Source organism: Pseudopodoces humilis, chromosome 7 (genome assembly GCF_049639895.1).
Source record: "Pseudopodoces humilis isolate 2021_Gansu_Grassland_sample_001 chromosome 7, ASM4963989v1, whole genome shotgun sequence".
NCBI lineage: Eukaryota > Metazoa > Chordata > Aves > Passeriformes > Paridae > Pseudopodoces > Pseudopodoces humilis.
The window spans coordinates 36,147,583-36,172,699 of record NC_142206.1 but is presented as its reverse complement, the minus strand read 5'-3'; the positions used below and the strand labels follow the sequence as shown (position 1 = coordinate 36,172,699).

Genomic DNA, 25,117 nt, shown 5'->3' with positions numbered 1-25,117 from the left:
TTCAGTTAAGGCATGAAAATTTATTAACTTATGGAGCAAAATAAAAACCTGCAACAGGCAGGGAAGTCAGTACTCAGGAAGTTAAATTATTGAAGACGCTCCAGGAGAGGTGGTGATCTTGTCATCTAAATATGCTTTCCACCATTTCCCTTCTCTTCCCCCTCTTCTGAGGTATTCAAGGCTTGCCTTGTTTCTGAAGTGCCTTCAGCCACTTTTAGGTTCATTTTTAGCTAGACTTTAAAGTTTCTTCTAGTTTGAGTTGTCAGTTCTTGAACACAGAGAAATCTCCTTTAAAATGTTTTGAAACTGAACTTCATTTAAGCTGTTCAATACAGCTTGTGGGGAAGTCTTCCATCATCCATATATTTTTCATATCAGATACAACAGTATCCATAGCTACTTAATAACTTTGAGGACTTTAGGTATTATTGGTGAGTAATATCAAATGGTGATGCCAAACCATCTCATTCCTGTCACAGTTTTTTTTCATATAGAATTCTGAAAATAGTATCTGTTTTACTTTTTTGGTTGTTGTTCACAAGCATAGATAAATGTTGAGTTTTAGGCCTGTAATGATGGAGCAGTACAACTTTGAGTACATAATATGTACTTAAAACTTGTTTAGATTTGAAACTGCTTGTAATTAATATTTTAGGGAAAGGAGCTATACAAAACAAAACCAGTTATTTAGTTATGCTTTGAAAAAAATATCTGGATCAGATATTCATAAAGGGGAAAAAATATACTGTTGAACTACAGTATGGAGCTTTTTTGTTGTATTTGATAAAAAAGGCAAATAAATCATAGAAGAAAAAAAAATCAGATTTGCTTCACAAGTTTACCCTTCAGAGGTTTAGTGACATGAAGCTACTCAACTATAGTTGTGAAAAAGGAATAAAATCATACAAAAATAACATGATTTAAACTTGCTCATTTGGGAATGAGATGTCTACATATCATATCTGAAAACTTGGTCCATTTTAACTACTTTTCCTCCAGAGTGATATTTGTAAATAGCAGATTGCCTGTGATCATCTGTTTCAGTCTAGGAGTGGTGATTTTCAGGTAGTTAAAAGCTGAAGGTGCACATGACAATAATAAGAAGAATACTTTACTTGATATTAGCTCTTCTCTGTTTTAATAAAGAAAAATAAGTGTGTATCTGGACCTGATATTTGTTTTGACTCTGAGATTGCAGAAGATTACTAAACTTTAGAGATTTCATTTTTGGATGGAATGTGTATCAGTTAAAGTAGTTACACCAACATTTGTTGCAGTTAAGGTACAGTGAGAAATATTAGAAGGAATTTTTTAGGTGACTCTTAGATTGTGGTACATATTTAGACAAGTAAAAATAAATCATTTTGTCCCCATTTCTGTCCTAGTTAGCTAAATTTTGTATGTTACCCTCATTGCAGACTTATTATATTTAGCTGTTAAAAATTTTTGCTACTCAAAATAATAAAGGAGCTGAAGAGTATCATCTCTTTGGAGTCTTGTTCTCATCCCAGGGTAGTTTTTTCCTATGAAACATATTCTCTTTGCAACCCTGAAATTCTACTTGATGCAGCCCTTACCTGATTGCCATAAGATTTTTTTGTGAATGAGGAATGTTCAAGTGCGTGTAAATTACCGAACTAAAAAGCTGTGTATCGCTAAATTAGTTCTTTTAATTTAAGTGGTCTCAAATGAAGCAGTTTCATGACATGTCTTCTGTTGGGTAATATGCTTATCCACAAGCATCCAACAAAGTAAAATGTTATTGAATGTCCTGGTAATAATTACAGCTTCTTGACAGTTGCTAGTAAAGTTATGATACATTTTAATATACATTTTTGTTATTAAAGAATCCAATTTTGATAGATGCTAATAAAATTTTGCGAGATTCTGGTAGGTCAGGTTCCTTCCTGAAGGAAACTTTATTTTTGGCTGGATTCTGTGACCCTGAAGATTAAGGCTGCAAGAGCAGCCTCTAAATTGACAACGTTATGAAATACTAAGGTTTAGATTTAAACGCTTCCTTTCTAATTGGCGTTAAGGGTTACTTAGTGATTTCATTAATTCAGACATACAGCCCTTGTGAGAAGCTGATCCCACATTGTGGAGCTACTGTCTGACACGCCTCCTGTCTGCTTTCTGCTGGATCTCACAAACTCCTGTCCCTTTCCAGGCTGGATTGATGTCACCTGGGATGCTGGTGGCTCTAACTCTTACCGTATGGGCGCAGAAGGAAAGTTTGACCTCAAGCTTGCACCAGGGTACGACCCTGATTCAGCGGCATCACCCAAACCTGTTTCATCCACTGTTTCAGGCACAACGCAGTCATGGAGCAGCTTGGTGAAAAACAACTGTCCAGACAAGACGACTGCTGCTGCAGGCTCCTCAAGTAGAAAAGGAAGCAGCAGTTCTGTGTGTAGCGTGGCAAGTAGCAGCGACATCAGCTTGGGTTCGACCAAAATGGAGCGGAGATCAGAGAGTGTATTGGAACAAAATATAGTTTCAGGCACTGACGTCCATGAACCAATTGTTGTTCTGTCTTCCGCTGATAGTGTGCCTCAGGCTGACATAGGGTCATCCTCCAGTGCGAGCACCAGCACCTTAACAGCGGACATGGGAAACGAAAATGCAGAGAGGAAGTTAGGTCCTGAGAACTCAATACGTACTCCTGGGGAGTCCAGTGCTATATCCATGGGAATTGTTAGCGTAAGCTCCCCTGATGTGAGTTCAGTCTCTGAACTGACTAATAAAGAAGCAGCTTCCCAACGACCCCTAAGCTCATCAGCGAGTAACAGACTTTCAGTCAGTTCTTTGTTGGCTGCTGGGGCACCCATGAGCTCCAGTGCAAGTGTTCCGAACTTATCATCTCGGGAAACTTCTAGCCTGGAGTCCTTTGTACGAAGAGTGGCGAACATAGCACGTACCAATGCCACAAACAACATGAATTTAAGCCGGAGTAGCAGCGATAACAATACTAATACATTGGGAAGAAATGTTGTGAGTACTGCAAGTAAGTAAACTGTTTTTATTTTTAGTTGAGGATTTTTTTGTTTCTTTGACTTTTGTTACACTTGAGTTTGGATTGTGTTGGCCTGATGGAGAAAAGTACTTGACCTTGTGTGTACTTGTAGAACTCATGAAGGACTCACAGAATTTCTGTCAGCTGAAGTGTTAACATTGCCCTGTGATGTCAGATCACAGGTACCCATCAAATGGAAAGAAAATTGAAATTGATGTCGATGATATTTAAGGAGAGAGTATGGTTTAGACCAAGGGGATGCAAGTCTAGCAATAGTAGCTAATGTCAGGTACTTACTTAGGCTTTCTGATCTGTGTAGATTTTGCATATTTCTATTACTTTGACATTTTCCTCAGGAAGGGCAGTTTGTGCATATTGTGAAGTATCTGAGCATAGGAGCTAAGAACACAATACAAAGGAAAAAGAACTACAGTACAGTGAAATGTTAGCAGATTCTTGATTCTGTCAAGCTGCATAACATAATGTGATCTAATACTGAGTGTGTTTTCTAGAGATAGTAGGGTCATTGTGGCTTAGATTAGGTGAACTGTTCAGGCATATTAAATGTGAGAAAGTTTGTAATTAGCCGTGTTTTAAATGACATTATGTACATGCTTTAACTTTTGCATGTTCTCAGATTATAAGTAGGAGCAAGGTAAGTTGTTAACCTGCTTGTTTTGAGCACACTCCCATCAAAGTTGTTACTTGATAGCTATTTTGTTCACTGATGGTTAGTATTTTAAAGAGAGACCTGCATTTCATGGGTTAGGCAAGTTAGAAGAAGTGAAATTACCCAAGCTAGAAAAAAAGATATTATTGCTCTCTACAACTATCTGAAAGGAGGTTGTAATGAGGTGGGGGCAGCCTCTTTTCGCAGGTAGGAAGTGACAGGGGAGGTTTAGGTTAGATACTAGGAAACATTTCTTCATTGAATGGTGGTCAAGCACTGGAATGGGTGGCTCAGGGAAGTGGAATCACCATCCCTGAAAGTGTTCAAAAGTCATGTAGAAGTGGCATCTAGGACCATGGTTTAGCAGTGAACATGGCAGTGCTGGGCTAACATCTGAACTCACTCTTTGAGGTCTCTTCCAGCCTTAGCAATTCAATGACTCTATGCTTCCTTATTTAGAAATGTGGTGTTTGCTTTTAGCATTTTAAAATATTTTAAAATACTGAATGTTTTCTTTTTTTGACAGGGAGATTTTTTTTTTTAATGTATTCTTACATTCATGTTGTGATACGGGGGACGGGGGCGAAGTCTTTTGCAACTTGCAATGAAAATATAAATAAGATACTCAAAGAAAGTATTCCAGTAATTGATACAGACAGATAGTGGCTCTGGATCTGAAGTAGTTTTGTATTGAGGGTAGAGAAAAGATACCACCTTTGAAAAACATGGTAAAATACTTCAACAGCATACTTAGCATTTCATGAATGTTGGAACTATACACTGCAAAAACTAGAAATAGGAATGGGGCAACTTAAAAATTCTGTGATAAAAATAGTCATACATTATATTATCCTTCATGTAGGAATTATTTTGGTTTATACTTTTTATATGAATAGAAACTGTAAATGGTAACTCATGTTCCTGAAAGAGATCAGAGACTAAATTTGAGCAATCTCACCAGAGTTCAATTAAAGTGTTGTAAAAAGCTTGATTTTTTTTAAAAAAAATTGGTTTTTTGTTTTTTTTTAGCCTGTTCAGGTTAAAAAAGCCTAACCAACCAAACCAAACAAAAAACCCTTATTGTCAAACAAGCCACCTTCAACAACCCAACACCCCAAAAGTCAAGACTGAAATGATGATTAGTGAGCTAAGTATTTTTGGACTTTCTGTACAGGTTGCATAGAAAACATCAGTATTTGCCAGAAGCTAAGTGGTGTCTAGAGTAGCCAATTTCTATTTGCTCTTGAATTCAGAGCAAATGAAATGCTGATGCTTAATGTTTTTTTTTTGTTTACTGTAACAGCAAAGAGTTTGCTGTTATTAATTAGCAGAGGGTGAAAGATGTGGATACTGAACAAGCTCTTGAACAACAAAAGAAAAACTCTTTGGTTTTTCTTTTCCATGCTTTCATAGAGAAGAACACAAGCTTATTAACAACCCTAAATTTAAACTTTGCGCTTTCCCTCACTGTTATACTGCTATTTCACACCTCCCCTGCATTGTTATATTTTTGTTTGCAAAATTTTAGCTATATTCTTAAGGGGCAGGGATCTATGTAGTAAGTATATGTAACAGAGAAAGAAAGCAGAGACAGTAACATTTGTTTTTTGCAAGCTACCAAATTCACTTGGGGAAAGAAGCTTTGTTAGATCCTTCTTTCAGGGTAGTAACCTTTGCAAACTTTGGTAGTAGTAATATGAATGCAGAGATTTTTATTTTTTTAAAGAAAGCAATTTATCAGTTTTCAATTTCATTAAAATGAAAATTTTTCTTTTATAACTGAAAAACTTGCATTTGATAAAGTTCAGAAAAAGTAGATTGAAAAACTTAAGACAAATTCTTACTGTAGATGATCCCTCACTTTTTCCCTCCAAACTTGGGATTAGTCTTCTTGTTTAAAGATAAGAACATGTGAGAGCATGTTTTGCAGACTGGGCTATAAATGTATAGTTGCACATAGGTATAACTTAAACTCAGTTATGTACACTATCTGAAGTTATTTCTGTTGAGTCTACAGTGAATTCAGTTTTGTTTCAGTTTTTCACTAAATGCATTTACTGTTTTATTTGAATGTACATTAAGGTAACTTTTTAGTTGTTGCTTGCTTATTCTGAAAATTGTAAGTCATCCAACATAATTTAATAATCCAAACATAAAATATGTTTCAAAGTAGTGTCAATTCAGGCTTGTTGACTGTGACGAACATATATTTTAGTAGTTATGTAAAAAATAACAAGTCAGAGCTGATTTAAGAACCTTAGAAAAATGCACAATAATCACAAGTTTCACATTTGTTTTGGTATGTTCTGTTCCCAATTCACTTGTTTGCACTATATGATAATGTAATTTAGATGTTAAATATCATTTTAGGCTTAAGACAGATCACAGTGTTGGAGTAAGAGATTTCAGAAATTCTTTACATATGTTGAAAATGAAATTACTTAATTTCAGATTTATAGTGGGATTTGGGGGATTTGTTTGATAAAATTACTTATTTTAAATGTTTGCAAGGGAATAAGCTCAGAAGTGGGCATCTGTATTGTAAGGTAAAGGGAAACCCTTCCCCTTTATAGTCTGTTGTTCTTTATTATAAAATAACACACTGATAATTTTTCAACCCCAAATATATTTTTCAACACAGGAGTCATGCATGTAAGTTGTACTCTTCAAGTCATCAAATCATTTATTTTATCTTACCATATCTTTATCTATAGCTTCTCCTCTTATGGGTGCCCAAAGTTTTCCTAATCTGACTACAACTGGTACCACATCAACAGTGACCATGTCTACATCCAGTGTTACTAGCAGCAGCAATGTAGCTACAGCAACTACAGTTTTATCTGTTGGTCAGTCGCTTAGTAATACTCTAACTACTAGCCTAACATCAACATCTAGTGAGAGCGATACAGGGCAGGAGGCAGAATATTCTTTATATGGTAAGTTTCATTTTTAAATGAACATAAGCATTAGACTTCCCATTAATGACTTTTCCTTTTATTCCATTGTTATGATTTTCTCATATAGTAGTTTATTTACTGAAAAGTATTTGAAAGTTGAGCTGTTCATATGTTGCTAGTTCTGTAAGGCAGTAAGTAAAATAATGTTAAAGTAGTGGTATTTCCTTATGTTTTCAAATCTTTATTTTCAGCAGTTTCTATCCCATATTACTATTATTTATGGTATAGTTTATCTAAGCACTTTCATATTTTCCATCATCAAGTTTAGTTCCTAATGTAGTTTGCATATGTACTTCTAATTACAATCAAAGTGTTATTTTTTGTTGTGTTGTATAGGCATGCTACATGCACAGTCTGATGTACCTTGTATTACTCTGATTGAAAAGCATCCCCCATTAGGCACATTGTACCCTTAAAACAGCTTCCAGGTATCTCAGTACCATAATAGTAATTACAAAACATTGGAAAAAACACAAAAATTGACAGAAAGAATGAAATTACGTGATTTGACAAACAGATGCAGAGTTGTGTGGGTGCCTTAGAACCAGACTTTAGGACAGAAGTTACTTGAGGCATATGAATACAATGAAAGAAGATTTAGATAATTTGGTCAGTAATACCTAGGAACTGAGCTGATAAAATGAAGTCAAGAAAAACCTGGGTTGGATATGAGAAAATACTTCCTAATGTGAAGTTTATTGAATTGTGAGATATTCTTGAAAGAAAGATACTTGATTTATTTAAAATATTGTTGGATTAAGATTGTGTTCTATTTTGTCACCTATTGAAATTGCTTGAAAAATTTCTGGTCATTTCAATGGGTATTGGAATTGAACTTCTTGGAGGCAGTTGATTAATATATTTGCATATATAATTTCCCTTTTACTCTATCAAATTAAGTCTAATTTGATACTTTGGGTGACAAGTCTTAAAATATATCACCAACAACTGAGCAAATAGAGTGCATTCAAGTATCAGTAGGGGTGGTAGCAACAATACAAAGGATGTTTGGGTGGTTATAGATGGTTTCCATGTGCACAGAAAAATGTAAAAAAAAAAAAAAAAATTGCTCAAAGCTTCATCCCAGTCCACTTGGATTGCTGTGTACTTCTTTTCTGGTTTGGGGAGGTTGTTTTTTTAAATCTTAGTATGAAGTGAGGAAAATGGAACTTTGCCTTCAACTTCTTGTTACAGTAATTAATTAGCAATTGAATCTTTAAAGTATCACTCTTAAATGTTTATTTTAACTTACAGTGTAAAGGACATATAAGGTCTAAACCACACATTTTTAGTGGAAATTACATCACCCACCTATTTTTAAATTATTGAGACATAGACAGTCTGCATTTGTGCATAATTTTCTGGTGATCTTTTGTAATCTAAAATAAGTGTAATTATAAAATGTTATAATCAAATGAGAAACAGATCACTCTTGCTGATCACTATTAATTGTACCAATAGTAAGTGCTTCTATAGTTGTGCTATTGACTAGATCCATGGACTTTTTAACGGATGTGTGCTTTTATCACAGCTTTTATCCCTGATATACAATAAGCAATGTTATAATTTCCTTTTTCTGGTTTAAGTGAGATTTCTTTTTTCATTCTTCCCAGTGCTTCTGTTCTTTATTTTAAAAATTCTGCTTTATAAGTTATTCTTGTCTTTTGTCCTGTATGTAAATATATATATGTGTGTTCTAGATTTTCTTGATAGCTGCCGAGCTAGCACTCTGTTGGCAGAGTTAGATGATGATGAGGATCTACCTGAACCAGATGAAGAAGATGATGAAAATGAAGATGATAACCAAGAAGATCAAGAATATGAAGAAGTTATGGTACGGTATAGTTAGCATTGATGACTAACTTAACTGACTAACAGGTGCTTTAAAAATCCAAAATTTTTTTGCAATAGCAAGTCCTACGTACAATATTAACTCCGTTTGTTAAATTGGTTTAGATTTATTTCGTTTCTTGCATATAGCCAAAACCACAAGAAAACTGTTATTAAACACCAGCATACCCAAGACTTTACAGGATTAATGTCTTAAAATGAGTCTGGGAAGAAGTTGACAAACAGTAGAAATTATGACTCACTAGTTCACAGGCTGATGAAATGGTGTAACTGTGGATACAGGTTGTAGTGATTAATTTCTGGGGTGTGTTTAATTGTAGGCCTGTATGAAGCAAGAGTTTGCTAAAGGAAGTCTCTCTCTTCTTAAGAACACCCCCAAAACCCCAAAAAAAAACAGTGGCGTGGGGGCTAGACAAAACCCAGCGTCGTTGTTCACATGGTTCTTGCCTACACTATCAGGAGTTCTGCCTTTTCATTTGGTTGTTCTTTACTGGTATGAATAGTGCTTGGCCTTCTATTATTTCTGAAGTGATCAGAATGAATATTGCAAGATCTAGGAGGAAAAATAGAAGGCTTCACTAATTCTGATTTAATGTTTTACAGAATAAATTTAAATATTGTTTTATGAAATTATAGAAACTTCCTCTTGTAATTAATATGCTAATATTTATTTAATTTGGACCAAAATATTTAGCATTTTTACTTACTGTGTTTATGATTTTAATAGACGCTCAGGTACATGAATGAACATCTTGTTTCACCTTCTGTACAAAGATACAAAGTTAGGAAAAAAACCAAGCCAGTACAACTTAAGTGGATCTTACAATGTAAACAATAACTTTAGTTTATAGAATGTTGACCAATTTTAAAAAATTATTAAATGGATTTATTATCCTTCTTCATGGGAAGTAGCAGAAATAGCTAAAATAGACTTTGCTTTAAATTACACAGGAAGAAGCAGGCCTGGAAAAGAAAATTTTCCTTTCTTGGGTTCCTTCTGATATACCATGAAATTCTTCTCAATGAGAATAAGAACAGATTAAAAGTTTGTTGTAGAAAATTCATAACTAATTAATACTTGTTAAAGCCTATTGAAAATTAGATTTTTCCCCACTAAAATAGTTCTAGTATTTTGATACTTGATTTAATCTCTGGATAAAATGTGTATACATTACATATCAATATATGTATACACTTCGGAAAAAAGTGCTTCTTGTTTTCAAAAAAATAAATGTTTATTTTGATGTCATTGGATATATTTGAACCTCTGGTATTGCAAAGTTTGTGGAATACACAAAGCATTTATACCAAGCTTGCTGGTCTACAGTACTCTGTATTTTCCTATGTTCTGGTGTTTCATGGAAAGTTTTAATTCTTTCCAGAAACTATAAATACACCTGTGCCAGCTTTGATTTATTTTGTGTTAATTTTATAGAGAAAATTAACATAATGAAGACATAATGAAATGATGGAATGGGTAAGGTTGACAAGAGCCACAGTGGGTCATCTTGTCCAGCCTCCCTGCTCACTCAGGGTCATCCTAGACCTATGGCACAGAATTGTGTCTTGAGGGCTCTTGGGTATCTCCAGCTTGACACACAACCTATCTCAGTGGATGTTTACTCACATAGTAAAGTTCTTCCTCATCTTTAGGTGGAACTTCCTGTGCATCAGTTTCTGTCTATTGTCCTATTGCTTGAGAGGAGCCTGGATCTATCTTTTTGACACTGTTTCATCAGATACTGACAAACATTGATGTGATCCCCTCTCATTTGCCTCTTCTTGAGGCTAAACAGGCCCAGCTCCCCCAGGCTTGCCTCATAAGAGAGATGCTCCAGTCCCTTAATCATATTTGTAGTCTCTGTGGGGCCTCTCCAGGAGCTTCATGTCTCTCCTGACTGAGGAGCCCATAACTGGATACAGCACTCCAGATGCAGCCTTACCAGAGCTGAGTAGAGTTGCAGTTTAGTTTGTGACTGCTGTATTCATGAACTCTCAATTCTTTTATCAGATTATTCTCTTCAGCAGAATCAAAAAAAAACAACTAGGGTTTTTGGGTGCTTTTTTTGTTGTTGTTTGTTTTTGTTTTTGTTTTTTTTAGGAAGAAGAGGAGTATGAAACCAAAGGAGGCCGTAGAAGAACATGGGATGATGATTATGTCTTGAAACGGCAGTTTTCTGCTTTGGTTCCTGCTTTTGACCCAAGACCTGGTCGTACTAATGTGCAACAGACAACTGACCTAGAAATCCCTCCACCAGGTATGCTGAGAAAATATGTAATGCTTAATCTGGCTTTAGGATGGAGATGCACTGTTAAGGGCCCACTGGATCTGGGGATGCTATCACTATCAATCAGTACAACATGCTCTTGTGGCTGTGTGGCTTTTCTCTGTTTGAATGTGAGTTTCATCTACCTCTGCAGATCTAAGCATTACTGAGGGAAAAGTAAATTAAGTGCTGAGGAAAATGAGCAAATTTAGGAATTTAGCTAGGATCGTTTCTTACCATGATAAGTAATAAAATCTCTTGATATATTAAAGATGTGATAAAGATGCCTGGTTTGACCTTCAGGGACTTAACTGTGTTAAAGCTACCCAGAACAGATTTGATTGGAGAGGGTATGCTGAAGCAGTGCAAAGCTGAGGCAGGGGCAAGGTAAAGCAGTGATGGAGCAGTGTGTACAGTCAGCAGCACAGTACCTGATCTTGCTCCTTGGCTCCTTAGTTCATCCTTGTTCAGCACTGTGGATATACTCAACATTCATTACAGAGAAGAATAAGTAGGTTTTAGCATATGTGGGAATAAGCCACTGCTTATTTTGAAGAACTGAAAGGAAGGTACTGCACAGGAAAAGAAGAATTAATGTGCTGTGATAATATGTAAGATGTTACCAAGATATAGGTATCAGCAGGGATTTCAGAAATTCCTGTTAATCTTACTCCCATAAAGAAATGGTTCAGTCATAATTTAGTTCATAGTTAGAACTCCGTTTCATCTCTTTGGCATGTGTGCAGTAAGTCATTACACTTCCTTAGTGAACCATGTTATTAACGTTTAAGCCACCTTGTCATGCATTATATATTTTGTGTTAAGGGTTCTCAAATGATTTTTGCAGGTACACCTCATTCAGAACTCTTGGAAGAGGTGGAGTGCATGCCTTCGCCACGTTTAGCACTTACCTTGAAAGTTTCGGGTCTTGGAACAACTCGAGAAGTAGAACTGCCCCTAACAAACTTTCGATCTACCATCTTTTACTATGTACAGAAATTGTTACAGCTCTCCTGTAATGGCAGTGTGAAATCTGACAAACTTAGACGTATTTGGGAGCCAACATACACGTAAGCTCATCAGTTCCATTATTCTGCGTAAAGAACACTGTGACTGAGTAGGAAATGGATGTTAATTTTTAAACTCCTCCTCTCTAACAAGCAATGCTAGAATTAGATTTTTTTTTTATTTATGTCAGGTTGTTAATACTGGTTTTAAAACTACTGCTGTGCCTGCAAAACCAAGGGAAAAAATCATAGCCTTTAGGGATCTGCTTGGGAAAATCCCATGGTTATAGTCCTAGTGAAAATAGAAGTCCAGGAGAGTTGATTGATTTTTTTTTCAAGGATCACTTTCTCCAGACTCAAGAACAGTCCATCCCAATACATAGGAAGTCAGGCAGAGTCAGTATGGGTGATGACCTGCATGGATGAACAAAGAAGCGTGGAAGGGAAGCATGCAAGGAGTGGAAGAAGGGTCATATGATCTAGGAGGAATCCTAGTTGTCCCAGCTTGAAGGCAGAACATTAGGAAAGCCAGAGCACATCTGGAGTTGAATCTGGTGATATATGAATGGCAAGAGGACTGTTACTCAACATACAAGCCCATGGGACCCAGTGGAATGTACCCAGGAGAGCTGGCCATCCTCTGATATCTTTGGAAGGTCATGAGGATTGGGAGATGCTTCTGAGGACCAGAGAAAAGGAAGTGTCATTCTGCCTCCCACAAAGGCAGGAAAGATCTAGGGAACTACAAACTAGTTACTGTTTCATCCCTGGAAAGGTGATGGTGATAGTCCTGGAAACCATTTCCAAGCAGTGAAGGATAAGAAGGTGATTTGAAGTATGTGGCATGGATTTATGAAGAGAAAATCATGCTTAGCCAGCCTTACAGCCTTCTGCTATATGACTGGCTCAGTGGATGAGAGGAAAGCAGTATATGTTATTTTCCTCAACTTTAGGAAGGCTTTCAACACTTTCTCTCTCCCTGACAAACTTAGAAAACATGGACTGGATAGTGTCTGAAAAAATGCCCGAACTGCTGGGCTCAGATGGTTGTGATCCTTGGTGTAAAGGCCTGCTGGTATACCCCAAGGGTTGATATGAGTCCAGGACTGTTTAAACATCTACATTAGCCGACTGTATGATGGGACAGAATAGACCCTCAGCTTCCAGGCAAAACAGAACTGGGGAGGAGTCACTGTTGGACCAGATGGCTGTGATGCCATTCTAGAAGACCTCATCATGCTGGAGAAATGGAGAGACAGGAGCTTCGTGACATTTCACAGAGGCAGATGTAAAGTCTGTCAGCTGGGGAAGAGTAACTCTGTGTGTGCTTAAGGCTGGGGGCCAGATGGCTGGAAAGGAGGTTGGTGAAAAAGGCCCTGAGGGTCTGGGTGGGCATAAAGTTAACTATAAGCCAGCTATGGACCCCAGTAGCCAAGACCAGCAGCACCCTGAGCTGCGTTAGGAAGGTTGAGTGAGGTGATTGTCCCCATCAGCACTGGTGAGATACACCTATGTCCCAGTTCAGGGTTCCTCAGTACCAGAGAGACATGGGCACTGGAGTGAATCTTGCAAGGGGCTGCTAGGATGGTTTAAGCACTGAATGCTTTTGTTGTACAGAGAAGAGTCTGAGAGATCTGGATCTGTCTAGCCTGGAGGAAAAAAGACTTGTGGGCTCTTACCGATGTGTAGGAATACCTGATGGAGGACATAGGGAAGCCAGGCCATGGACTTTGACGTGACACGTGAAAGGACAAGAAGAAAAAAGGGCTCAAACTGAAATACAGGAAATTCTGTTTAAACATTATATTTGAGGACCCTTCCTACCTCAACTATTCTCTCAATGTTAATATGACCTTACTAGCTCTGTAGTAATAGAAATTGTAAGACTATATGATGGGGAATGTTTTCCATTTACTACCCCAGTGTAACTTCTGTCATACTAGAATAACAATGTGTATGTAAACAACAACTGCAGTAAGGAGGGGTGCAGTACTTTTAACTGTAGTTCAGATTTAATTAGTGCTTTTGCACCTATTTTCTGAGTTGCCTTCTGTCAAAAATTGCATGCTGCAACAAACGATTTCCTAGGTAGAAAACATGAGAAATGTCTTCTAAGTTAATGCAAAGCAAGCTTCCCTAGGACTTAAAAATTTTAAAGCATTTGTGCACGTGTAGTGAAAAATCTAAAGTTGGTTTGGGAAATCGGCACAATGAAGGTTGTTTGATTACTCAAGTCTCACTTAAGGAAACATAAATACTTTGCAAGATAAATACCAACACCATGAAAATAGAGCTTAAGAACTTTGCTGCCTCAGGGTATCTCAGATGTTCTGTGCAGCAAAGAGCAGCTGCTGTTCTGTTTTACATCACATTATCTAAATGTCACTGATACCTAACAAGTCGATGTGTAACCTCAGAATTTAGAGGATGTGCTATGAGTATGAAATATTAACTCGTTGTTTTGATGTCTAGAATCATGTACAGAGAAATGAAGGATTCTGATAAAGAGAAAGAAAGTGGAAAAATGGTAAGACCTATTTCGGTGCCTTTGTGTTTTATGTCTGTTTTAATAAAAGCAAAAGAAATATTACTGCAGATTTTGAAATGCTACATTTAAAAAAACTAACAGTTTTCAATTACTTAAAGAATATATGTGAGTATATTTGTAAATGCATGCTCCTTTAAAAAAAGACATTATATATTGCATGTGAAATCTTAAAGACTTTACAATCAGGAAAAACCAACATTTGGTGGTTCCTGTTGTAGGGTTGCTGGTCAGTAGAGCATGTGGAGCAGTACCTTGGCACTGATGAATTACCAAAGAATGACTTGATAACCTACCTGCAGAAGAATGCAGACTCAGCTTTCCTGCGCCACTGGAAATTAACCGGCACTAATAAAAGTATTAGGAAAAACAGAAATTGTTCCCAGCTCATAGCTGCATACAAGGTATATGTCTGCATCCAAACTTTTTTTTTATTATGAATGGCTGTGTGCTTTGTTTTGCAGCTTTAAAGATTCTTGTGGAGGGAGAGCCATGGTATTTACAGGGAAATTGAATGTTCAAAAGCCAGTTTCAAGTTTAGGTTTTGCTGCTCTTGCCTTTTTATTTTAATGTCTTCTGTTAAATGTAGTTGTGTTAAAATGCATTTGAATTTGCACCCTGCACAGTTTGATTAAGTGCTAAGTTTGAACACAGTAACTGTTCTGATTTTTTCAAATCAACTTGTAATACAGTCCTAAAGCCAGCAACACACGCAGTTTTCATTCTTAACCATTCTCTTTTTTTACAGGATTTTTGTGAACATGGATCAAAATCTGGATTGAGTCAAGGGGCCATTTCTACTCTTCAAAATTCTGATATCCTTAGTTTGGCCAAGGAACAGCCCCAGGCCAAAGCTGGCAGTGGACAGAACTCCTGTGGAGTAGAAGATGTTCTGCAGTTACTTAGAATTTTGTATATAGTTGCCAGTGACCCTTACACAGCACGGACTTCTCAAGAAGGTAACTTATTTATTTTACAGGGCTTCTAAAATATTTTAATGAACAAAAATAAAGGAAAACTTTTCTCTTGATTATTTTCAGAAGGAGATGAGCATCCTCAGTTTAACTTCCCACCAGATGAATTCACAAGTAAAAAAATTACTACAAAGATTCTCCAGCAGATTGAGGTATTATACAAATGATTATACACAGTGTATATATGTAGTATTGTTTTTAGGACTCTGTTCATTTTCTTCCTTATCTTGACTTCTTGAAATTATTGGCTTTTTGCCATTTTTCATTTTTGAATTGTTTCATACATATTTTCTTCCTTATATTTTGAATGAGTAAATTCTGTAAGAACAGACTAGTCTGAATAGAACCATGCAGTTTGTTTTTGTACAAAGCATACAAAACTTTTTTACTTGATATATTTTGGTTATGAATAATAATAATCTTTTCTCTGTACCAGACATTGATGTTACAATGTAGTGTATATGTATGTCTGCCTGATGATAATGTAAAAAAGACAATTGATTATGTTAAGTTTCACAGACATTTTATTACTCATACATTCTACATAAAGCTTTCAAAAATAGGATTTAGAAAACATCCTATTGGTACCATGTTAATTAGAAACATTAAAAGAAAATTTTAGGATGTAGTTTTTCAGTAGAGCTACATTCTCTTCAACAAAGATGAAGAAGACTCTCATCTTAGTGATCCTTTGTGTGCTTTTTGAAGTTCGGGGGGTTTTGTTACATTGTCACATTGTCCCAATTATTTGTTTCAAAAAGAGTTTCAATTTTTCGTGTTCTTTTGAACACTTCTCTGGCACCGTGAACATCCTTGTAGTAATAATTTCTGTAGTATAGTTTATTATAATTGTGATTCAAAAGGGACTGTAATAATATTTTAAGGGGATAATTTTGTACCATTAGGTTTCTTTCATGTCTTCTGATATTGAAATGGTAATATCTAATTTCTTTTGGGCAAAACTCAGTAGTAATTCTTTTCAGGTAATTGGGTTCTTAGATCTCCCCACAGTGCTTTGAGTAGTGTATATCCCAGAGATTTACTACAGCTTTTAGTGTCTATGTCAAAGCACCCTGTGTCCACACTTAAGTCTTAGAAAGTTTACGAACTTAGAATCACAGAATATGCTGAGTTGGAAGAGATTCTTCAGGATCATGGAGTCCAACTCCTGGATCTGTGCAGGACATCCCAAGAGTCACACCCTGTGCCTGAGAGCATTGTATAAATGCTTCTTGAACCCTGCCAGGCTGGTGCTGTGACCACTGCCCTGAAGAGCCTCTTCAGTGCCCAACCACCCTCTGGGTAAACAGTCTTTTCCCAACGTCTACCCTAAGTCTCCCCTGACTCAACTTCAGGCCATTTCCTTGAGTCCTGTCCCTGTCACCACAGAGCAGAGATCAGGGCCTGCCCCTCCTCTGCCCCTCACAGGAAGCTGGAACTGCAGTGAGGTCTCTCCTCAGTCTCTTCCAGGCTGAACAGACCAAGTGACCTCAGCTGCCCATCATACAGCTTCCGTATTGAAAGCATTTAAAAGGGGGAAAAAAATCTCAGTCGCTGAGAAGAAACTTACTCAAGCACAGATAAAAACTCTGTACTTGGGTGTGTTTTCTGTGTACGTACTTAGTTACAAACTTGTTGGGACCACCTAAGTCAAACATTACTAACACTGGTGGTTTCTTTATTCCTTGCATCAAACTACAGGAACCATTGGCACTAGCAAGCGGAGCTTTGCCAGACTGGTGTGAGCAACTAACAAGCAAGTGTCCTTTCTTAATTCCATTTGAAACAAGACAGTTATACTTCACATGTACAGCATTTGGAGCATCAAGGTAAGAAAAAAAAAATTAAAATATGACTTCTTCCTTTTCATTTTTTACATATAATAGTTTCTAAATTGCTGATTTCCAGAAGGACCTTAATCCTAATGAGACAAATTTTTCTTGCCAAATCTGAATAATTTTGGATGGAAGGAAGAAGATGGAAAATCTCAGAATGACAAGGAATTTTATTGTTTAACTTCAGATGAAGACCTGTTGGTCAGTTTGTCTGGGTTGCAGTTCATTGCATAAAGGACTACAAAACAGAAAACATTTGGAGAATCATATGAACTTATATTTTTTTTAATGCATTTTTACAGTTCCAGCAACTTGTGATTGTTTTGGCTCATTTATTTTTAATTCATTAATGTTTTAACAAAACAGAAAACTAAGAAAAAGATGCTATTTTGAAAGTTACTATAAGCTGCATAATGAAACTAGAACAAAACCAGACTTCAAAACATTTAAAGGTATCCTCTAGAGTTCTTTGTTACCTCAGAATCATTAATATTTTGATTGCAGCAATCATAACCTTGAGAGTATGTAGACAGTGTAAACCTTTTTGCTGGTATACTTTTTTTGTAATGAAAAGGAAGAGCTAGTTTTTGAGCGTTTTTTTGGCTGTTGCTACACATTTTTTTCCAAATCAAAGAGAAGAGAGAGAGTTGCCAAAATTACTGTTGTGTCTTATGTGCAGTAGAAGTGCCTCAGGAAGAGTATAAAATGAGGTATTTAAAAAGAAAGAAAAAGGAAGAGAATAAAAGGTATTATCTTGCAAAACATTGGTTTATGTCTTTTTATTGTGTAAAAATTTTAACTTTTACAAAAAAATGGTCCATATGTTGGGGTCTGTTTTGTTTTGGAAAAAGTTAATTTTTAGAGAAGCTGCATTTTAAAGAGATCTCTCAGGAAACATTGCATTTTATTTATTTTGTAAGTAAAGAGCTTTCTTAAGCTCTTAAAATACTGGAAGTAGTTCTTAAAACTCACCTATTCTGTATGAACTGTGGGTGTGTACACTATCTGTGTCTGTCACGACACTTGGCTATATTTGCAAAACAATCAACAGATGGTAGCTTTGTAGATAGTTTACTGCTGCATGGATGATAATACATACAAAAATTTGAAAATTTGACTTTGTGTAAGTACTGCTATTAAAGGCAGCTGTTCTTCACAGATATGGGTCTATTTGTCTATGATTGCACTTAAACTTTGGTTCTCTGTTGCCCTAAGCAGTGTGTAAGTAAATAAATCTGCAAAACTTGGTCAGTATCACAGGGGTGATGTGCAACTGTCTTACCGTATATAATGAAAGGTGAAATACGTGTCTGTGAATAGTTTTGAGCATCTGTGATTAAAAGTTCTACAGTAAATGCTGCTTTTTGTCCTTTCCACTGTAATGTGAAAACTATAGGAATTCAGATCAAGAATTGTATATTTTCTTTGGTGCTATCAGAAGCTGGCACTTATTTTAGAAATTACATTGTTTTTTGACTTCATAAAATATGAAGCAACCCATATCTTGGGGCATTTCAGGCTGATAGATAGTTTAGTTTGGTTTATGCCTAAAAAAAATTAGAAGGCAATTAGTACTTAACAAGTCAGTTTTTATTGGTGACTACTTTCAAGTTTTCATGCTGAAAGACATGGAAATTTTAAACAACTGGTGTTTGTTTTTTTCCAGAGCAATTGTATGGCTGCAGAACAGACGTGAAGCCACTGTTGAACGGACAAGGACCACAAGCACAGTGAGACGTGATGATCCAGGAGAATTCAGAGTTGGACGCCTCAAACATGAAAGAGTGAAAGTTCCGCGAGGTGAATCCTTGATGGAATGGGCAGAAAATGTCATGCAGATTCATGCAGACAGAAAATCTGTTCTAGAGGTAAAGCATATCTGCCTAGCAGAGCGAGGTTAGATAGCTATTTCTAATGTACTGGACAGGATATTGAATATCCTGTTCCAAAACCAATGCTGAACATTTCAGTAGGATTTTCTTTTACTGTTAACTTTCCTTATGTTTTTCTAGGTTGAGTTTTTAGGGGAGGAAGGAACAGGCCTGGGTCCTACCTTGGAATTTTACGCGTTGGTGGCAGCAGAATTTCAAAGGACAGATTTGGGAGCTTGGCTTTGTGATGATGATTTTCCAGATGATGAGTCCCGTCAGGTATATTTTAATTTGTATTTTAAACTGAGTACTTGCGTAAAAAAAAGAAAAATTACCTACATCCAGGAAGGAAGAACACATGTTCATACAGCAGGTAGTCATTGTGGTCAAGAATGACCACTCTGGTCCACAGTTCGTGTTTTAGTTCTCTTTTTAGCAGAGCAGTAGAGTATAAGAAGTTAGACAGTGCAGGTATCTAATTAAATCCACCTTTAACTGTTTCTGCTTTTTTTGTCTGTCTCTTAAATCAGGTTGATATTGGAGGTGGATTGAAACCGCCTGGCTACTATGTACAGAGATCATGTGGACTGTTTACAGCACCATTCCCACAAGATAGTGATGAACTTGAAAGAATAACCAAACTCTTTCATTTCCTTGGAATTTTCTTGGCTAAATGCATTCAGGACAATAGACTTGTGGATTTACCCATTTCTAAGCCTTTTTTTAAACTCATGTGTATGGGGGACATTAAAAGTAACATGAGTAAGTTGATATATGAATCAAGGGGTGACAGAGACTTGCACTGTACTGAAAGTCAGTCAGAGGCTTCTACAGAAGAAGGACATGATTCCTTGTCAGTAGGAAGTCTGGAAGAGGACTCCAAATCAGAATTTATTCTTGATCCACCAAAACCTAAGCCTCCTGCCTGGTTTAATGGAATTTTGACATGGGAAGACTTTGAATTAGTAAACCCACATAGAGCTAGGTTTCTAAAAGAAATTAAGGACCTTGCAATTAAAAGACGTCAAATTTTAAGCAACAAAAATCTGTCGGAAGATGAAAAGAACACTAAACTGCAGGAATTAATGCTCAAGAATCCATCAGGTTCGGGGCCTCCTCTTAGCATAGAGGATTTGGGGTAAGTTTTCATATTTATTTATAGATAGGCAAACAGTGTTGTGCTAGAGACAGAAGCTAACACATAATTACAACTGAAGATTTCTTAGTTTTAAGTAGCATCATTGCAAGGGGGAATCCATAGAGATGCAGCCATATTATTTTTCCTTGGTTTGAAGATTTTCTCTTCTCACTTGCTCAGTTTCCTAATCTTAAATGTGGCTACACTGCAGTGATGTAATACTCTGAAAACATAATACTTGTAAACACAAATACTTGAAAAATCATAGCTTTAAGAGAAGGGTGATTCAGTAATTTCTTTGCCATGATAACTTGATATTTGAAAACTTGAAAGTTCTATGAAGAGGACAGATTGACATTTCAGATTGTGTTCCTAGTGCAGTGTTTGAATCCATGTTAAACAGAGCATGTGTTGATTTTCGTAAATGTAAAAGATAAAGTACTCATCCCTGTGTAAACCCATGTCAGGATGTCATTCTTCCTAGTTTTAAATATTTCCTTTGAAACAACAGCTTTTCTACTATTAATATTATGGATTATTTGTGATGATCATATTGTGCCACAAAAATTGTGTAGTCAGAGTTCAGTAATTACTGATGGCCTTGGAATCACAGACTGTCCTGAGCTGAAAGGAGCCCCCAAGGATCAGCCTGCATCTGTGATTAAAAGCACCATCCGCAAGAGTCACACGCTGTGCCTGAGAGCGTTGTCCAAACACTTCTTGAACTCTGCCAAGCTGGTGCTATGACCACTGCCCTGGGGAGCTGTTCCAGTGCCCAACTACCCTCTGGGGGAAGAACCTTCTCCTGATATTCAACCTAAACCTCCCCTGACTCAGCTTCAGGCCATTCTCTCAGGTCCTGTCACTGGTCTCCACACAGGGATCGGTGCCTGCCCCTCTTCCTTCACAGGAAGCTGTAACTGCATTGAGGTCTCCCCTGGCTTCCTCTCTAGACCCTTCCCCATCTTTGTAGCCCTTCTGTCAGTGATCTGTAACAGCTTTATATTCTCAGAAGGCTTGAAATTTAGCGTGGCTTGTTGCAGAGAAAAAGCAAGTAGTACTATTGAAGAGCCTAAGTGCCGAACAGGCTAAGTGTCTGTGTGATGGTTATTGCTGGAATTCAATGGAAATTATTTATCTGAATTTATGAACTAAATTAAATGGTTTGAGTAGTTTTGAAGTTGATAGCTTAAAGATATCAAATTTATGAAATTTTCAGTGGTTATCAAATCCAAATAAGTAGAGAGTGAGAATATGTATTTGCATATTGTATGTTTGAAGACATATTATCTTTGTAGTTCATTACTGTTTGTAGTTCTGTGCTTTTGTATATACATGAGCAGTGGTTCAAAGTGAGCCACTCACAATGGTTTGGAATCCAGTGAGGTGCTTTTGGGTGTGACCGGTTGAAAATCAGGTGTGTTTACAAAAGCAGTGGCAGACTTGTTTTCAATTATTAACTACCTTTGTATTTTGAAGTTTAAATTTTCAGTTTTGCCCTTCATCCAAAGTATATGGGTTTACAGCTGTGGATCTCAAGCCAGGTGGTGAAGATGAGGTAGGGAAATAACCTACTTTTACAATTTAACCAGCAGTTAAATTTTTATTGTCTCAACACCAACTTCAATGAACAGTGAATTCTTACAGTATTTATCTACTGTCTTTGCAGACTGTAACAATGGATAATGCAGAGGAGTACGTAGATCTCATGTTTGATTTCTGCATGCATACTGGTATACAGAAACAAATGGAGGCCTTCAGAGGTAATTGTAAATATAACAGCATATATGCAGTTAGGTGGAATAATGGGTGTTTAGGGCATGCTGGTTAAAAGTGGTGGCATAGAATGGCTTTCAAAAATAAACATTTTTGTTACTTAAAAATGCAACAGGCAAGATACTAATTTTAGAATACCTTTGCATCAGTTATGCTGTTTTTAATTGTGAAGATGTTCTATTTACCTTAATTAAGAAACTACTGATTGGTTCTGGTTTGACTAAAATAGAACTTAAATGCTGACATTATTTTATAAACATTATTTGGACTCATGTTTATAACTGTGTCTTATGTAAATTAAAGATGGCTTCAATAGAGTCTTTCCAATGGAGAAGCTGAGTTCCTTCAGCCATGAAGAGGTTCAGATGATTCTTTGTGGAAATCAATCACCTTCTTGGGCAGCTGAGGATATCATCAATTACACCGAACCCAAACTGGGATATACAAGAGATAGGTACTTTTATTTTGAGTGATATTAAAAGAGTAGCTAAAAGAGCATTTTAAATGATAGAATGTCCAGAATGTTCATTAGATGAAGATGACAAATTGGATGAAACTGGTGATCACTGAAGAGTAAGTGATTGTCTAAAACTACATGAAATCACCATGTGTTACAACAGAGAGGTTACAAGGTACTTGATAGTTTTGTGATGAGACAAGATAAAAAAATTATTCCAATACAACTAACTAGTGAAAACATAAAGGCAGCTAATACAGATACTAAAAATTGATTTTAGAGTTTTTATTCTCATGTTTGATAGTAGTTATAACTTTTTATGGCCATGTACAATTGTTACTTTGCCCATATTTCTTACTCCTTTCTCTTGAGATGTAATTAAAAATGAAAGTGTAGTGTGCAGGGGACAAATATACTTACTGGTGGTTGGCTATCAGAAGGTGGTCTCGATGTTTTCAGGTTTGTTGGGTTTGGGATTTGTTCTTGCTGCTTGTCATGCTTGGTAGCAATAACATACAAATTACGTCGGGAACTGTGTTAGAATTAGCCTGCTGGAATGTTTGAGCTCTAGTTCCCTACCCACTCATACGCATTCAAATGCAAGATACCCAAATAACACACCAAGATAACTGTGTACCTACATTTTTTTGTGTGATACTCTGCAAGGAGATTAAAGACTATTTATTTTTATTTAAGGATGTTTTATTCTTAATACTCAATAGGCCCTAGAATCTTACAATGTCTGCTTAAACATGACTAAAGATTGTAATTCTACTGTGTCAAGTTAAGAGAAATTTAACTCTCTCTTGTAGTGTTATCAGAACTAATTATTTTACTTTATTTTAAAGCCCTGGATTCCTTCGATTTGTGAGAGTCTTGTGTGGTATGTCTTCGGATGAGAGGAAGGCTTTTCTGCAGTTCACCACTGGTTGTTCAACACTCCCACCAGGAGGGCTAGCAAACCTCCACCCCCGGCTCACTGTTGTGCGCAAGGTACGGCGGCCCCCAGCACCCTTTAAACCAGCTGTTTCGGTTTGGCAATGCAAGAGCTTATACTTCAACAGTGATGATTTTCTTATAGTTATTTAATTTATGGCACTGTGTAAAGGTTTTGATACTAACCTCTTGTTTCAGGTTTGCTCTCTGATACTATGTATATATATATATATATATGTATGTATATATATTTTTCATATATAATTCATATACTTAAATATCAAAGAATTAATGTACATATAAAACAAGTGTATTTATAAATTGGCCTGTAGCTTTGCTGATGCTATTGTTTCTTGCCAACTAGTGTTAGGTATGTAGCAAGTGCCATGAATTAGAGGACTTTACAGCTTTTATCTTTCATACTGAGTGCTGTGAACAACTGCAGTAAACATTCTTTTTTTTCCTCAGGTTGATGCTACAGATGCAAGTTATCCATCTGTGAATACATGTGTGCATTACCTAAAGTTGCCTGAGTATTCTTCCGAGGAGATCATGAGGGAGCGTCTGCTGGCTGCTACCATGGAGAAAGGCTTCCATCTCAACTGAGCCGCTGCACGCAGCCTGGCACGTGGAAGTGTTTTTGATACTAGCGAAGCCTCTTGTGTTTGTGTGCAAAAAATACGATCTCCACGCTGTGCTCTGACGAGACTTGCCTTTTTTTCACCTGTGAGGCTTTAGGAAAATGTGGAATGTTTGTTAGCTGCTAATGACAAAATAAATCCTTGTAACTACACAGCCAGCAAGAAATTGGCACAGAACACTGTGTGATGCTTCAAGGGCTTGCACAACTGGAAATTAAGGTGTTTCTGTTTGACTGTTCCAAAGAACAGATCATCAGATTTTCAGTGTTCACTGATACAAATTTCTAACAGTGTATTGTGTAAAGTTTGTCTTTTAATACCCTGTACACTACGGTTGCCATCACTGATCCCTGTTTTGCTGGCTTTAAGCTAACTGGTCAGAAACTTGCTTCCTTTAAAATTTAGACTTAATGGGCATCTCCAGCCTTTTCTTTTTTAATGGTGCCTGCACTATTGGAGTATTTTAGTGGGTTTTTGCGTATAATCATGCACAATCGTTTTTTTTTTCTTCTTTTTCTTTCAAGTGGGAATATATTTTGATTTCTCAAATGCCCTGCTATAAAGATCAAATCCTTAAGTGTGTTCGTGCAGCTCAACAATAAAGCTATTAAAAAACACTGGTTCCTAGTGCAAGGCACACTTAAAGCAAGTTTTACTTTCGGTTGTATTTTCTTTGTATATTATAAACATTTATTTAACTTGTTGCAGTTTGAAGTTTAAAAAAAAAAAGCACCCAATGTGTAAGCTCAAAAGTAATCATTAAAATGTTTGCAACATATAAAAATGTCTCTTCTGAATACTTCATTAGTACTTTCTAAATCTCTGTACATGTTCTGGACAATGTGCCATGCGTTTATGAAGGTTTCAAAGAACTACATAAGAGAACTACTGATCTCACAAATTCATCTCTGTGTTCAAATCTTTTCAGAGTAAGTGGAACTTCTTGAGTCTGGCAGTGATGAGTACTGCATGTGGTAGGTTTTGGTGCTCTTCAGTGAGCCCATATGACCTGAGACTATAGTTCTTCATTATACTGGAATAAAATCTGGGTCAGATGATAAAGCTGATTCAGCTTTAGCGGAGATGGATGGGCTGCCTTGGTGTTAGCACTTGATATTTATTGGAAAAAAAGTGGCGTACAGTAAGATAAAGCAAGATGACACTGTGGTTTTAAAG

At 36.6% G+C, this 25,117-nt stretch overlaps 1 protein-coding gene across 13 annotated transcripts in view; it reads left to right on the top strand.

The window, feature by feature from the left end:
* HECTD1 (HECT domain E3 ubiquitin protein ligase 1) overlaps window positions 1-24,725 on the top strand; it is a 61,120-nt gene extending 36,395 nt beyond the window's left edge. For 7 of the 13 annotated variants that reach the window (XM_005520311.3, XM_014249810.2, XM_014249812.2 and 4 more), the window contains 18 exons: window positions 2,171-3,007; window positions 6,401-6,622; window positions 8,344-8,477; window positions 10,596-10,752; window positions 11,609-11,831; window positions 14,241-14,295; window positions 14,535-14,717; window positions 15,062-15,272; window positions 15,354-15,439; window positions 16,989-17,116; window positions 18,789-18,990; window positions 19,135-19,272; window positions 19,524-20,131; window positions 21,611-21,689; window positions 21,801-21,894; window positions 22,211-22,361; window positions 23,213-23,357; window positions 23,769-24,725. In XM_005520311.3, coding sequence (XP_005520368.2) covers window positions 2,171-3,007; window positions 6,401-6,622; window positions 8,344-8,477; window positions 10,596-10,752; window positions 11,609-11,831; window positions 14,241-14,295; window positions 14,535-14,717; window positions 15,062-15,272; window positions 15,354-15,439; window positions 16,989-17,116; window positions 18,789-18,990; window positions 19,135-19,272; window positions 19,524-20,131; window positions 21,611-21,689; window positions 21,801-21,894; window positions 22,211-22,361; window positions 23,213-23,357; window positions 23,769-23,906 — 3,791 coding nt within the window. In that variant the 3' untranslated portion in view covers window positions 23,907-24,725. The remainder of the gene's footprint in view (window positions 1-2,170; window positions 3,008-6,400; window positions 6,623-8,343; window positions 8,478-10,595; window positions 10,753-11,608; window positions 11,832-14,240; window positions 14,296-14,534; window positions 14,718-15,061; window positions 15,273-15,353; window positions 15,440-16,988; window positions 17,117-18,788; window positions 18,991-19,134; window positions 19,273-19,523; window positions 20,132-21,610; window positions 21,690-21,800; window positions 21,895-22,210; window positions 22,362-23,212; window positions 23,358-23,768) is intronic. The other 6 variants (XM_014249815.2, XM_088058123.1, XM_088058127.1 and 3 more) reach the window with 4 other exon arrangements.
* Window positions 24,726-25,117: the final 392 nt, after the last annotated feature.